Consider the following 16,444-nt stretch of genomic DNA (forward strand, 5'->3'; position numbering starts at 1 on the left):
ATCAACATGAGAACTTAGCGGCAATACGCGTTGTGTTATTACTGTTCAATGCCGAGGCGTGATGCTTCAAAAGAATAACAAGAAAATAAAAAAGGAACGGAATTATTAGTATACTTATACTAGCGCGCATTGTCTTGGCGGAACCATCTTAAATTCATGCCGAGATCACCCAGTCTGAGCCAGGCGGCGTTGTCGACGCCAGCATCGCACAGTTTGCGAGCGTGCGTTTGTTCGTGACTCCGCTTAACTACGTCTCCTCCATGTCTAGAAAGCTGTAACTATCACAGAAAGTAGAACAAGCGAACGCGTGACGCATGCAAAGCGAAAGGCGCCTTAACTATAGGCAACCTGCACTGCACAGGCGGTGCTGGCAATGTTCCACTGCACGCTTAAGATCTGCTGCAGTCAGCAGCTCGGGTTGAGATAACGCGAGACCAGATTCTGAACGGTCATAGGCGTGTGTTTGGCTAACAACATCCCTTATCCAGTTCCTCTCGATGTAGCCGAGTTAGCTGATGCTCGCCACTTGGGGCTTCGAGAGAGTGCCTGAACACATGTCTGTAAACGTCGCCAGGGGGCGCGGAAAATCACTTAGGGCCCGCCTAAAGGATATTTGCTCCCCTCGATATGCTCTGTGTTCTGCGCTTCGATCAACGCGGCAAACTGCAACGCAGGAGCTGTATACCGACCCATGTTAGAAGCCATCCTCCACCAGGGCGGCGAGCCGGCGCTGCAGTCGCGCTTCCAAACTTAGGGTTATGTTTCTTGCAGGAGTACGTTTGCCACAGATGCGAAGACGGCAGTTTAAGCAATGGGCTGCAATATGGGTACAACAGGCATACAGGGTATGTTGACGTGTACGGTAGATAGAGAACGCGTGATCATGTTTTCTCACGTTAAGCGACAGTAAACCGGTGGCAAATATGTCTGCGTGGCTGCGCCTGCTTAAGTTGCTAACAGTGTAAATCAGTAAGAGCTCACCTCGTTTACCGTACTGGCGGCTATCCTCAAACCTTCGCCGCATCACTTTCATCGTCCAAGCTCCTCAAGAAAGTCATCGTTGTAGCCTCAGCAGAAGTGCGTTGGATGCTGGTAAGTGCAAACTACATTGCTTTGAGCAGTTCACCGGCGCTAACCACTTCTCTCAGAGGCCATTGTTGATTCGGTCACCTATTAATCTATTCGAGATACGTCAGTCTGGATTGTTTTAAGAGCTCTAGCGTAAGCACGCACATCTGTAATGCACCTGGGCTAAACCGGGACTGACAATCGCAGCCGGGCCGACGAAGTAGTAGCGTGCGACGAAAATCCTCGAAGCAACGTGACAGTCGTTCCGCATAAATAAATGGCTGTCTTTTACGGCTGCGTGCTGTCTAGTGAGGAATTCCTAGAAATGTGCCGTCAATAACTGTTGCTGAACATTGACCGTACATTTTACACGGGGTACCTAGTAAAACTATATCAAGGCCACGAACACATCTGAAGTGGGTAGCCAGCTTCTGATACATTGCGAGAATGGTGTACAAACATTGCGCATATAAAACTCGGCTCCAGGATCATGCCGGTGGGTTTTAACTGGTCAGCCAAAAACAAGAAAAAAATCAAGTTAAAGCCTATCTTGCAGTCGATGAAGGATTGAATATGGCATGATTACGAGCCCAAGAACGATTTCATTGATGTTCACTTCTAGTCGCGGTCGTAATTACCTGTATTGTGTCACAGTGTCCGAGTGTTTCCTTTGTCCTTCAACGGTATGTGATCTTTCCACCAGCAGGTCTCCCAAGCGCACGCAGACACTAATGGGCTCACACATCCAACACTAGACCTCGAGTTTTTGGAACCGAGGGATCAATGGTTAGATTCGCAGTTTTACCGTCACTGCATTATTTCCGTTGCTTTTTTTTACTTTGTGAGTGACTAAAGATTACATTGCTGCGTGGCCCTGCTTTTTCAGCAAGGTTGCATTATGTATAACCGACCAGAGCATGACTCTATGCAGATGACTGCTTTGCACAGACCCGGCACTTTGAAAGTGCGTCATTGCTTTTGTCGACTGCATGATTACAAGCAGTTTGTTTAGTAGCTGGTTACTTTGTGGAGCTCTTCTCACCCAAAGCCATGGAAGGTCAAGCTCAAACACATGTAAAAGGACCGCAGCAGGCAGCCTGTTCTAAAGCTTTGAGAGTAAAAGACCAAACCCGCACAGGCCCGGAGTAAACGTATCCTACTCTGCTCTGACCTTCCGGTAGGTCTGAGCCTGTGCAGGGCTCTATTATGGACCGTGCTTGTACGAGACCGCGGAGAGCACTCGACACACAGCGAACACTTGATTCTAACCAGGTTGAACTCGGCCTATCCGCAGATCGTGCTTTTAGCAAAGAAGCGATTAAATAATTTCCAATGAACGCACAGCCACACTTGTTTAGGTTTGAGGCAAATAGTATCCGGCTTGAAAACTTAGAAAACAGAGAAATATCTGGAGAGAAAAATTGTAAGGGTGATTTCTTTCCAAGCCTAACTATCGAATTGGGTGAGACGCGGTGTTTGCGGCTGATTTCTTTCTGTATTTAGCTGACGAAACTTCATTCCTCTCTGTACTACACAACGGCCTGTTTGCCAATATTGGTGGTGGTTAGGAACTGCTTCAACGGTGCGTCTTATCCCTGGTTATGAATCTTGCATCAATACTATAGATGCTGTTTTCCCCTCAGCTTGGCGCACGTTACATTAGAGCTAGTCGTGTCACATCATTCGGAATTTCGTGATTGCTTTTATCTTTGTCCTGCAGAGCTAACGCTCCAGGGAGTAAAAGAGCAGAACACATCCTTTCGATCTTGCGTGGTGATATTTCGACACGCTGTGCCATGCCTTACCTGCGACATAATTTCGAGCATGTCTCTGAACCCCACTTTTTGTGCGAACTGCAAGTCTCTGACTCAAGTCAGATAGCCGACAGTCATCTAAACAAACGTCGTCATGTGGGGATCAAGCAGTTGAGCGCTTCGCGCTTCGGTCAGACCTACACATACCTAGAAGGAACTAATGAAAGAAGCAGGCCAGTATTATGGAGCATGAGTAAACAAACGTAAAATAATTTATTTGTCCTATAAAGAGAGAGGGGAGGGCGAAGAAGGTCCTGGTTGGCGGAACGACGGCGCCCCTCCGGTGAAGATGCGTCTGGACACTCACGCTCCACCGCCCAGGACCTCAGGTGTGCTGTTCGTGGAGGAACAAGAGACCACAGGTTAAGGCAGTGCTCTTCGGACCACCAACAATACCGATGTGATGGACGGTCTAGCTTTATGTAGTTAAATCGACTGACTTAAGTACGATACCTTAGAATAAGCGTAAAGGCACTCAGGAATAGAACAAAGTTTTCTGGCTGCCCGAAAACTCGCACTCAAAAATAGTATGTGGAAAAACGCCTAATTTGTGTAACCTGGTTATCCTTTACCCTTAAACATGTATTTCAAGTAGCCATGGATCATGCGTGAAGTTTGAAAGCTTGGGAAGTCTTAGCTGCCTTTTCGAGTACGCTGTACAACACCGGTCATTTTCATCCTGCATTCCCACGAGCAATAGTTCTTCGTCCCAGACTACAATTTGCCCTTTAGCCAAGTAACAAGTACCTGAGACGTGGAGGTGATTCAACCGTAGAACTTTCCACCATAGCCGTAGCCGTGGCCGAGTCCGTAGCCGTGTCCGTAGCCGTGTCCGTAGCCGAGGCCATAGCCGACAGCGACAGGGGCGGCAGCGACAGCAACCTTGGCGACAGCGGGGGCAGCGACAGCGACGGGGGCAGCAACAGCGACGCCGTGTCCGTAGCCGAGACCACCATAGCCATGGCCGCCATAGCCGAAGCCTCCGTAGCCGAGGCCGAATCCGTGTCCGAGACCGTATCCGCCATATCCGCCGTATCCGTGTCCGACGGCGACAGCGGGAGCAGCGACGGCGCGGGTCACAGCGACGGCGGGTCCGAAGCTGTCACTGCGGTAAGCGTAGGAGCGGGCGGGGGCAGCGTAGGCAACCTTAGCCACAGCGGGGGCAGCAGCGACGGCGACCTTGGCGACAGCGGGGGCAGCGACAGCGACGGGGGCAGCAACAGCAACGCCGTGGCCGTAGCCGCCATAGCCGCCATAGCCGCCATAGCCTCCATAGCCGAGGCCATAGCCGAGGCCATAACCGCCGTGGCCGTATCCACCATAGCCGAGGCCGAAGCCACCGGCGTTGGCGGAGTAGGCAAGAGCCAGAACAACGAGGGCGGTGAACTGCAAGAGAGAAAACGTTTGTGTTAGGACAGACGGACGGCAGTTTGGCGTTACAAGAAGTACGAGGTGATTCGTACTTCCATGTGCAATCTGACCACGCTTAATAAGCTTTTGGAGGACTGAACCTTAGCAAGCGAGCTTCTGGGGCTCCTAGCACTTCATATCTTAACCGCACTGTCTCAAGCTTGGTCGCGTAGGCTGTAGACGTAACTTCAGACGCTCGGTTGGGCCCACTTTGGCTCTGCTGCTACTCGTTGTTCGTAGCCACTGACTCCGGCTCATGTTCAGAGGCACCTATCCCAAGGGTCGCGAAGTGGCCGGATGAGGGGTTATAGACACTGTTGGCGCTGGCAGGGTGTTTTCCTCCAAGTAGTAATGGCTCTGTCCGGCCAGTTGGGCGCTGCCTAGGTGTGAAGCACATAGGGTACTCACGGCGTTCATGGTGTGTGTTGTCTCGGTGGAGCTGGTGTCCAGACTGACTCTCCTCTGCTCCTGGTCAGGCTTATATACCTCGGGCCAAGTGGCTGTTTCTCGTTTCACCTTCCGCGCCCTCGCCTCCGCCGCCACCGGGGACGCGAGGAGGAGGTGAGGCCGGCCGCCGCGTGCGTCGACGCAACACGCTTTCCGTTTATCGGCGAGCTATCGGATGCCGGGGCGTGTGTGGAATGGGCGGCGAATCTGGTTCAGGGAGAAGGCGGAGGCCCTCGGACAATGCGGCGCCCCTTTCGCCGCTGCTCGGCCCTCGCCGGACGCCGCACCGGACGGCGCCGCGCCGTGAGCGCCCTTCCTTGCGCCCTCCCTTTCCCGTGCATGCGCACGCTCCTCTAATGCTCTGTCGCGTGGACTTTGGCCTCCAAGAAGCCGCTGTCGGTGGGTTGACGGTCGCACCTGGGGTACTCTTCTATTCAAACGCATGCGAAAGGAGAGGCTGCAATCCCTTGGACTTTGCTAGCGAGTGGTTTTTTTTTGTGGCAGCAATTGTGCGAGGAACTTTAAACGTGGTTCATGACGTCACGGCACGTCACGCGTCGGTAGTACGTCGTTGAAGAAAACTGTTGGGCTCACCTAATCTTGAATGATAACGCCCACAGTAACACGGACAAATGCATAGCCTAACCTTTTGTTCTCTTGAATGGCAGAGAGCTGGCGTATATTGATCCAATTGGTGAAAAATGTTCTTTGATTTTGTTTTCGCCTTCAGTGCAAGCGCTTCGAGGTTGCGAATAAGCATTACGGCGTGTTTTTTTTTTGTTTTGTAATAGATCACCAGTTGCGAATCTGCGCTTGTCTTCTCCACTGCCAGTGCACTTCGTCTCCGTGGTGTTTACTTAGAGAGTGAGTTTTCATCTAGCTCAACTCTACCTTATATTTCTTCTCTTATCCCGGCGTGTCTTAGTGATCTGTGCCGAGGAGTGGCACTTTCTTTAGTACATCACCCGTGCTGACTTCAGTCACGAGGTCCTGAGCCCGTGTGGGGCTCGGAGTTGGGCCTTTGTGAACCGTCGAAAAAGAGGTAGCGTAGTATTCAGTTCAGTATAGCAATAACTAATCGCCCCCGGACAGAGTGAAGTTAGAGATGTAAAGGCCGGATTATAGGACGAACAAAATTGAGAAACTTTTTATTCTGTTTTTTTTTTCAGCTGAGAAAAAAGGAAGAAAACATCAAAAATTTCATCATGTCATATTTAGATGCCTTTTCTTTTTCTTTTGATGCCAGTTTGGTTTTGAAAACCGGTAGAGTGTGCCTCGGTGAACGACTTGAGAGCAATCGCCATTACTTGAGTCAGATGGCGTTTTTCATACGATAGTGCATGGGAGTTGTTAGCATGGTAGACTGTAGTAAGTTCTTCCGCGGTGCAATGTGTGAAATGGCAAGTGGGGGAAAGAAGCGAAAAGTATGCAAGTAATGCGATGTTTAGCATAGATTTAATCATTCAAAACAATCGACAGTGAATCTTTCGTCACGTACGAAATTTCTCTTGGAGATCACGAAGATTTATGTCAATGAAAGAGACGCAAATCACCCGGATTGTTGACCAGAGCAGTCATCAAGTGAGGCAAACGAGTCTGACCGTTTCCGAGGCGAAGAACAGCAGCCACACAAAGAAAAAAACAAGATTGTTTCCACCATTTCTTGACACTTTAACTACAGAGCTGCAAAACTTAGTTAACGTCATGGCTCGAGCGATCCACTCAGCCCATGTGCTCCTTTCCTTGAAAATGAGCATAGGAAAGGAGCTTTTAAGATGATTCCACCAACTCGGCACCTTTTGAACGGATGTTCGCTCGACTCGGAGTATGCAAGAGGGAAGCATCTAACACATGAGACCTTGGGAAATGCTTCGCGTCTGAAACTTCTGACAGACGGATGGACCAATTTTCGTGGCGGGGCACTCATGAATTTTTTCGTGGGTTCGCCAAATCCAATATTGTACTCTTATGTCTAAACTGGCAAGAATCGCCATACTGCGATGTACGCTGCTGACGCGATAAGTAAGGTGACTGAATCTCTCGAAAGCGAGGAAATAGTGGCCCTAATCACCGGCAAGACCAGATACTGGCAAGTAGCTTGGGCTATCACTTCTAAGAATTTTGCGCCTATAACATAGATTGAATGGGCCGCTCACGGCTCAAACATGCTTTTGAAGTGCCTCATCAAACTGAATACATTGCAGGATGTACATCAGGCGGAAAGACAATGATAAATAAATGAAGTGCAACTAGATTGTTCCTACGACGTTTCATGAAAAGTAACAAGCAAAAGCCGGAAAAGGAAGTTTGAACACTTTAAAGCTTACCACAGAACAGGGGGGCGTGGCGTGACTTTGCCATTGCGAAGCCTTCTAAAAGCAAGGAAGCCCTTCAACATGCCGTGATATTAAGCGACCTGAAGGTAAGTTCATGAGAAAAGCTGTTGTGGACGAGGATGCTTTTCGAAAGGCCGTACAAAGCTGCCTGCAGCTCATTGCAGCAATTTAATCAGCTATAACTTTGGTGCAGTCGGACAAGTATCTGCTCTCTGACGCTTCAGAAGCTTTCCGTTCTATTAAAAGTAAACTGACAGCAAACACGGAGACCTCCGTGCTGACGAGCGAGCAACAGATGCGAGCGAGAAAAATTCTCAGTAGGTACGAAACATTTTGTTTTCGATCTGTCCATATTGCTTGCAAATTGCTGGATGCAAGTTAAAAAGACAAATTTCTTGGTGATGTTTTGCTTCAAGACCCAATCAATCAATCTTTATTTCAGTTTGTACATGCAAACTGGGGATGGTGAGAAAAAAGCAGTGAATGATACACCGCTTGACGGGCCTCACCACCTTTACAAGTCAGCAGTTGGGACGAGGCAAAAGCAACCACTGCTAAAAAGTGAATACAAGTGGGCTTATGAAGAACAAGGTTGATCAAACATATCTAGTAATTGGCAGCAATAATTATTAGCAAAAGACAGTGAGGCTATAGCACAGAGTGGCACAGTACACGCAGACGCTTGGCATCACTGTAGCACAGATTGCTGAATAAAGCTTTTTCGGATGGCAGACAAAGACATACTTGGTCACTGAACGAGGTATTGAGGAACTTTGGCACAATATGCCTTAACATGCAAAATCCATAGTTAGTTCTACATTTTGGTAGTGCTAACCTACACTGCATTCTGACATCGTACGATGAGTGGCGGAATGTAATTGGTACAATTTTAGAAAAAAATGAATCACCATTTTTTATTACTGCTTTATAAAAAAAATGCAAATCTCTAGTCAAATAATTTGTCGAATGGTACAATATACAAGGTCTTGATGATGAGATTGCAGGCAGCTCTGAGTGAATATCTCAACAAGCAAGACACCTTTTATTGGATAGCGCGTTCCAGCTTAGAACAGTACAGGACGTCCACAGGGTCCAGGACAGGAATCTAGGACTCCATGAAGCATGTGAAACCGTTTACCTGATGGAATAGAGAGAGAGAGAAATAAGGATTTATAACCTTTCTAAATGTTGGAGGAGTCAGGTGTTTGGTCTCCTTAGTTCAGGACTCCGGTGGCTTCCGCTGATGTCTGGACACGTCGTATGGTATGACCTTGGTCCTCCAGGCCATTGCTGGTCGGGGAAGCTTCCCATTGTTCGTATGACGTCTGTGATGTGGGAACACCTTTCCTCCGATCAGCACGTCGTGCGTCTGACACTTCCGCTGTGGCATTTAGCGCCATCATCCTTCAGATACGAACGGAACTCGGTCACATTTCAGAAACTCCATACGAAGCTTCGCAACATTCTTGTATGTGAACGCGTTCAAAAGCTTGTGCACGTGCAGTGAAATCTAAAAACAGGAGGCAAATTCAATCAATGCTGCTGCCCGTGGTGCCATAACCAGCGGGAAGGACTCCGAGCACGACACAGAATTGCTTCTTGTCAATTTTTATATTAATTTTGATCGACGTGACAGAACAAGATGTTTGGTTTTCAGTTAAGACGTTTATAGCTATCGATGACCGTCTGAACCAATTAGTATTAATATCCATGTTTGTACGGTTCAGCAAGTACTTTTTGCTGTTTTTGACATATTTTCCTTTTTTTCTGTAATTATCGAATTTTCTTGAAAAGCAGATCTTGAAATAAAGTATGTTCTGAAAAGTTTGCCCCTCTGGGGGGGGGGGGGGGGATTTTTTTTCGCTAGAATTGGGAGCACAATGAACAGGTAAATGCGACATGTGTAGAACTCTGCTAAGGAGCGCGTTAACGTGGTGAAAGCGGACCCGTGATGATGTTGAGACTACACGCCAAAAAAGAGATTCCAAAATGGGTTAACAAGCATCTTAGTTTGTCTATTTGTCTTGTCCGTACGGCGTTGGCTTATACTGGGAGAAACGTGGAATTCCTGCAGGTGTCCGTTGCTCTCTGCCACGACGCACGATTGAGTTTCCGATTGTACTGTACAGGTAGCAGTTACTAGCTTTACTTGGGCTGATGTAGTTAAGAATCTTGCGTGCTCTGAATGCTGTTTTTTTTTAGCCGGCAAAGCTTCTAGCATGATTAGAGGTACGGAGTATTGAAGCATGGAAAATATTAGCGTTGCAGGCGTCGCACTGCGAAGCACCACTCCAGGCAGGAGAGGGGCACTTGAGGACTCGCTATTTAATTCAACTCTTGGAGTTCATAATGCGCCTTCTGTTAGCTTATGCCGGAGCAGCAACAAACGCAAGAACAAGGAATTTTTATTAGGCATTTTTTGTAACATTTCTTACAAATGATATTGGGGCTTATTGGTCATGGCGATTGGCTGCTTCGCACATAGGTCGTGGGATCGAATTCCGGGTGCTGCGGCCGCATTCCGTTGTATGCGATGCACGCGGTCGTGTGCTGTGCGATGTCATTCCACGGAAGTGAACCATGAGTAGTCGAAATTAATGGGGAACACTCCACTGCGACGACCCCATAGCCTATGTGAATGTTTGGGACGTTAGATCACATACCATACCCCCCACCGCACGACACCACGCCACTCCAGGTCACGCCAAGCCAGACCGCTCCACGCCACGCCATGCCGCGCCACGCCACGCCACGCCATGCCATGCCATGCCACGCCACGCCATGCCATGCCATGCTGTGCCATACTATGCCATGCTATGCCATACCACACCCCACCACACCCGTACCGTACCGTACCGTACCGTACTGTACCATACCATACCATACCATACCATACCATACCATACCATACCATACCATACCGTACCGTACCGTACCGTACCGTACCGTACCATACCATACCATTTCATGCCATGCTACGCCATACTATTCCATGCCATGCCATACCACACCCCACCACACCATACCGTAGCGTACCGTACCATACCATACCATACCATACCGTACCATACCGTACCGTACCGTACCATACCATACCATTTCATGCCATGCTACGCCATACTATTCCATGCCATGCCATACCACACCCCACCACACCATACCGTACCGTACCGTACCATACCATACTCTAAGCAGGGGTGGCCAGACGGGCATATATGCAAAGAGCCATGAAAATAATAAAGAGGGGCGTGGCATTTTTTGTATTTCTTGCAACAAAGCTGGTGGTAACAATTAATTTCACTTATGCAGCTATTGCTTACTGTGCCTCTGCACTGCGATGCCCCATTCGTGACGTAAGTACCGCTTTTAAAACATAAGGAAAGCTGTCTTTAGAGGCATAAGTTGGACATTGGGGGAGGGGGGGGGGGTTACAGATGTCAGAGAGTCGGGAGCCGTACTTGGACTCGCGAAGAGCCGCAGTTTGGTGAGCACTGCTATATGGGATAGTTTCATAACTCCTAATTTGGCTTCTCTGCAACGCACTTTGGCCAACTAATGGCGGAACAGGCAATTTTACAAGCAGAAAATATGGCTGCAAGTTGTGAGTTTTTGGACGTAGGTTGTGCCGACGCGCCGGTTGTGAAACTACGTCGACATATTATACGCCAAAAAACGCGCGAGCTGCGCTTACATTTCGTGCTTGTATAAGTGCCTCTGCCGCCGTTAGCTGGACAAAGTGCATTGCGGAGGAGACAAATTAGAAATGACGAAATTCTCGCGTTGGACATATGAGAACACCAATGTTATTTTTGATTCTCTTCAATCTGGAGATGGTGACACAGCTAGATTTTCGAACGATGTGCATCTTATACGTTTGTATACTGCATGCATAGTGTCCGAATAAGGCAAATGTTATTAATGACAGCATTGCGTTTAAGTGTCCCCATAGTAATTCTAGACGACTGCTCCATAGAGCGTAGGCGACCAAGTTTTTCGATGCTTCAGAAAATTCTGCTGAGAAGTATTTCTAACATTCATAAATTTTTTTTTCACTTTAATTAGCCTCCGAGATAAGCCTTCGCTCCACGTTTCGCTAATCGGCTGGTTGCGTGATCCCGAGCGCGCAATGATTCGGAGCCCACGTTAGATAACTCTTCAGCTCGACAACACATAGCCTGGTGTCCACAACGCGCGCACCCTCTCTCCTCCTGATGACTGCAGCGCCTCCTACAGCTCGTTGCGCAGCTCGATGTACCGCAGTGACTGTCCTCACTATCCAGTCACGTGTGATGCGCAGCAGCTGAGCCGCTACAAGCTCGTTATCATTTTTTTCTTCACGCGTCGTGCCCGTCGTTGCCGTGAAAGATGGCGTCGCGTGGTAGCGTGCCGCACACGCGTGCCAATTTGTCTTGCGCGATGACCGTAACGTTCTCATCGTCTGCCTCGTCGCTCTTTTCCCGCGCAAAAAAGCAGACCCTTGCTGGTGCTGTGCGGTGAAGAGCACCTCTCCGCCATCCCGTACACACTCTCGATGTTTTCTCACGCGCGCGCTGACTGCCGGAACAAATGACTTGGAGGTGCTGGCTCGTGCCCCCCGTCAAACACTCACCCCCCCCCCCCCCCCATCTTCCCTGGCTTTTTTTTCGGCTGTGGTTCCTCCCCGGCTGCCGCGACCAGAGGCGAGAGAAAGATGATGGAGTCCCAATGATTAAAGGCTGACTATTTCTTCCTTCTTCATCCTTTCACCAACTTTGTTTTTATTAGTAAGTATTATTTTTTATTTAGTACTGCTGCCGGGTACGCTGGTTGTGAGCGCTCTGTTGGCTTACCAGACACTGTTCGTTCAAAGAGAAGACGCCGGCGCTCGAGACACCACGGGAAGTATTTCGCTCGTCGTCACTTTTCGCGACAAATTTTGAATTCACTTTTTTATCGACTTCTTATTCTTTATTTTGAATTGTGCAAGCCCTTCATAAAAATATCGTTACATGAAGGTTGGGCATAAAAAATATAGACCCAAATCATAAACGCACTCTTGTGTATGCAGATGGATGTAAATAGAAAACCGCCCCACAGTAATTAGTGACTCAACATGGAATGCAGAGGTTAAACAAAACTTAATGTGCATTGAAGTGACAAGAGTGTCGATTGCAGGTGTAGTACTGCATAACAGGACGTCCCGCTTATAGCGTATAGCTATAAGCTTATAGGCCCAACCGCAGTGAATGGAATTCGCACCGCAGCGCAGTTCCGCAGCGACTGGAGAACTGCTTTATTGCAAGTTTAGGTCGCTTCGTGACTTCCTATTCTTTTTACCCTTGCATCACTTCGCTGTTTGAGTGCACCCATAATAATAGAAAAAAAAACCAGGCCAAGAGAAGCGGCTGCTTTTTCGCATAGAGTACGCTTATGCTTTTTCCGTTTGTGCCCTTAATTATTTCCGCCCCTCCCCCTTTTTTAGCGTTTTATTCTGTTTTGCACGTAGTGGAGGCCCTGCAGGTTACGCACCCTTGATATAATATTAATGTTGCTTTGTTCGTTCGTGTAGTAAGCGTGTAGTATAGTAAGATTTTTGTCACCACAGTTTAGATATAAATAAACTGGTCACGCGCCAAGCTCGAATTTGTTTGCTGCAGAAGAAAAACGATTCTATAAAAGCCTTTTAAGTTTGCAGTGACACGTTACAGGAATTGATGAACCGAAATTCAAACGGCTTGCATGGAAGGCGAAAGTCTAAACACATATTCAGGGTTGAAGGACAAAGCAATGGACGGAATATTACTTGTTAAGCGTCGGATTGGATGCATACAGTACACATCACAGATCGCGTTGCAAAATAATTTAGCGCCAATGATACTGATGCTGAGAAGAGAGCTCTGCCACGCTTTAAAATCCGCGAAAACGCATGTCTGAGGTTGATGCACAATCGAATGCGTTGTGCCTCTATTAACGCAACGTTGTAAACTTAAATATTAAATTTACTACATCTATAAAGGCCTGAGGGACGGTGCATAGAATGGGTGGTAATAATGTGTACTCCGCAATACATGACGTTGTAAAAAATGCATCCAAGTAGAAAATTTAAAAACGTAATGGGTTATAGGTTACAAATACCAGCGAAAAATTTGCGAAATGCAGCTGAAGTGAACTAGCAACAACAAAAACAAAAAAAGTTCTTGCCTAAAAAGGAGTATAACAATGATTTATGACTGTTAAGATGTGTTAAAATTCCCGCACGAAGAATAGACGAATAACTTCGTGGTACCATGCTTTCAATTAGAAAAATAGGCTGTTTCATAGATAATACTGTGCTAACGTCCTGTATGAGAATCGGCAACACTCAAGAGGAGTAACCGTTTCGAGTCGCGATATGGTGATCGGAAAGACGCGAGCGGCTGCTAATGAAGCGTTACTGCAGCATAAGGAATAAAGGAAAGACGAATGAGAGCATGATAATGTCATGGGTACTGATGCTTTGCTTCAGCGATAACAAACTTTGACTAAGTGAACGGGAAATGAGAAAGTGTATACAAGGAAATAAAGAGCCAGACAGCATTACTCTGCGCTGATTCGAGGTGGCTGAAAAAGTAACGCTATCCGGATTCCTATTTGATGCCCATTTACGAAACCCCTAATTGCAGATGTCGTCCTACGTAAATGCGAAACATTAGCCGGTGCGAGCTGCGTTGCGTCGACAGCTCTGTTAACTAAGGTGCCGCCGTGGGAGCTCAGGAGATGCCTTAGTTCGAAATGGCTTAGTACCGCCTTATTTCGCAGCGTTTTCTGTAGAAATAGTACTTCTAAAAAAAAGGGGGGGGGGGGGGGGACATTTAAAATAATGTATGAAGGTCAAGACGATTTACGACAAGGAAACAACTTTTTGAGCTGTTTTTATTTCTGTCATGCAATATGTTCTACAATACAATTTCGGTTGGGACCAAAAACATAAAGCCAGGCCAAGTTCTCCACGAGAGATGTGATATAATTTCTCTCTACGTTTTTAGTTGAAGGCATGCATCAACAGAACACGTTAGAAGCGAGCTCTCGAAGCCCACTGTCCTCGTTCAATTACGGTCCCTGACACCAAGTTCATTTTAGCTTTCAAAACAGCACAGTGCTCTGCTTGCGCAACATTTCGTCATCTCCGGATTCTTGGCCAATCCTTCATCACGATAACGAAAACATTAACGGCGAATTGTGCTAGGTGCAAGGCTTTAGATATCCCCGACAGGAAGCTGTTATCTAAGGAGAGGGCTGAGTCGGGCTAGTTAGTTCGTGTCGAACGGTACGGCGAAACACCGCTGACGGACTTGACGGAAGATAGCAAAGCTATTACCGGGGCCAGTTGGTTGATCATAATGCTAAGGAATGCGTATATAAACGCATTTTCCGCAAGGAATAAACAGTTGTTAGTTTGCGCTTGTGTCGTGTGTGTGTGTGTTTTCTTCTTCTTGTGCCGCTTTTAGCGCATTCCTTAGCATTTTGACGGAAGAGGAGCAAGACACCTGCGCATGTGTCTATCGCCTCTTCCGTCCCGTCCGTCAGCGCTGTTTTGTCGTACCGTTCAAGTTCTTATGTATCAGAAAAAAAAAATTGCTGCCATGAATATAGTGTTTGAGGCTCGCGGCATTTCGCCCAAGCTTGGTGTTATCAAAAATTCTTCACCTTCCAATAAGATTCGGAAAGGTACCCAGAAATTCGTGACTACTCAGTAAAGAACACCGAGTGCGCTGAACTACGACTACCAGTGAAGACACAAAGCGTGACAGCATGAAGCAGGTGCTCCGAACGTTTTCTCCGACTCATTCAAAAGCGTAGAGAAGAACCGATGGATGCGGAAGCAGACATTTCGTTATAGATTTTGTCTTTCCTTAGCTGCTTATCAGAGGGCTACGCAACCTTCATTTTGGCAGTTATCAATGCCGATCCTCAGTGCGGCTATCTGGAGCAAATAGCCGCGCATTCCGTCTGCATTACCTTTTTCCTTTCTTTTTGCCTAAGGCCACAGCGTATCCTGCCCCCTAACCACGCTATCGGCGTTAACAGGAAAAGGTATAGGCGTTGTCTTAAATCGACGCAAAAGCAAAGCAAGCGCGGCCGCATATATTAACAACTTCTTTATTATGTTTCGAATCGGGTGTGTTCCTGTTTTCTGGACCTGCGATATCGCTCCCTGGGTCGGGCTACCTCAGTGGCTCGAAGCAGCGGACTTTCATCACGTTATCCTTGGCGCGAGTCGAGTATGCAGACCGCGCCAGCCTGTCCTGCATGCTGGACGACTGGCGGGACACCGGGAGAGGAGGAGAAAAAAGAAGGGAAGGAGGAAGCAGTCGGCTCGTGTCCACAAGACAACACGTAACAACTGAAGTAACGGAACGGAAACTCCCCACCGGCGCCAACCAACCTATTCCATCATGAGTTTTTTTTTTCTTTGTAGTCAATCTTTTATCTTTCTTGTACCCACCGCGCACGCCGCATATTTCGCTGGCGCACGCTGCATCTATTTAGCACACGCCGCGCGGACTTCACAGCTGAGTGGGGCATGGTGTACGGTACTGCGTTGCGTGTTCTTACGGCTGCGCACGTTAGCAGCCCTCGCAATCGGTTCTCGAATCGGGATCGATGCGGAAGGTGGCCACTAAACTGAGGGGGCAGGGGGAGGTGGGGGGGGGGGGTGGTGCGATCACGGGTTCACCTTGGCGAGCTCGCTGGCTGCGTTCACAATCGGTCGTATACCAGCTTGCCCCGGCGGTATGCGCGCCTGTGCACGCTGGCGCGAGCTCGTGAGTAGCCATCTTCTCCGGCGCGTAATATCCTTCCTATGCTTCCTTTGTTTGGTCACCCACAGCGGACGGGCGGCCCCAGCGCCAGGCGCATTCTTGCAAGGTCGCCAACGTGAGCTCGCGGGGGACTTTTCGACGCGCGCGCCCTCGCCCCGGTGGGTTCCACGCTAGCGGCGCTGCGATCCTCAAGCTCATTTTCTTCCGCGGGCGCACGAGACGATTATGATACCGGTGCTAAGTCGCCGCCGATGCTTTCTCCCTCCCTCTTTTACGGTGTTCCGCTTGTGCATGCCACGGTCGGCATCATCATCACCGGTGCTAATGAGGGCTAACGCGCGAGCTGCCCTCTCCTAGGAAAGCATTAAGGGACAAAGGGCAGATGGCAGCCGAGAACGGTGCGCTGCTCGCTCGGGTTATGAGCAGGACGAAGAGATTTGGGATCTAGCGAAACGCAAAATGGTAGGCTGCGGGAGCACCGAAGTGATTTGCTCGCCTAATAACCCCCTCCCCGCGTTCGTTCTCTCTTTTTCTCTCACTTTCTGTTTCGAGTCGACGTGTATATAAGCAGCGCAGGATTTCGGATTCA

The 16,444-nt window shown here is 48.4% G+C and overlaps 1 protein-coding gene across 1 annotated transcript; it reads right to left on the minus strand.

Annotated features, from left to right (window-relative positions):
• Positions 1-3,062: 3,062 nt before the first annotated feature.
• Positions 3,063-4,858, minus strand: LOC144125230 (uncharacterized). The gene is made up of 3 exons (XM_077658447.1): positions 4,701-4,858; positions 3,630-4,268; positions 3,063-3,216 (listed from the first exon to the last, which is right to left on the minus strand). Exons 1-2 carry the CDS (start codon positions 4,707-4,709, stop codon positions 3,648-3,650), a joined length of 630 nt encoding a protein of 209 aa, XP_077514573.1. The 5' UTR covers positions 4,710-4,858; the 3' UTR covers positions 3,063-3,216; positions 3,630-3,647.
• Positions 4,859-16,444: the final 11,586 nt, after the last annotated feature.

Source organism: Amblyomma americanum, chromosome 3, assembly GCF_052857255.1.
Source record: "Amblyomma americanum isolate KBUSLIRL-KWMA chromosome 3, ASM5285725v1, whole genome shotgun sequence".
In the NCBI taxonomy this organism is placed as follows: Eukaryota; Metazoa; Arthropoda; class Arachnida; order Ixodida; family Ixodidae; genus Amblyomma; species Amblyomma americanum.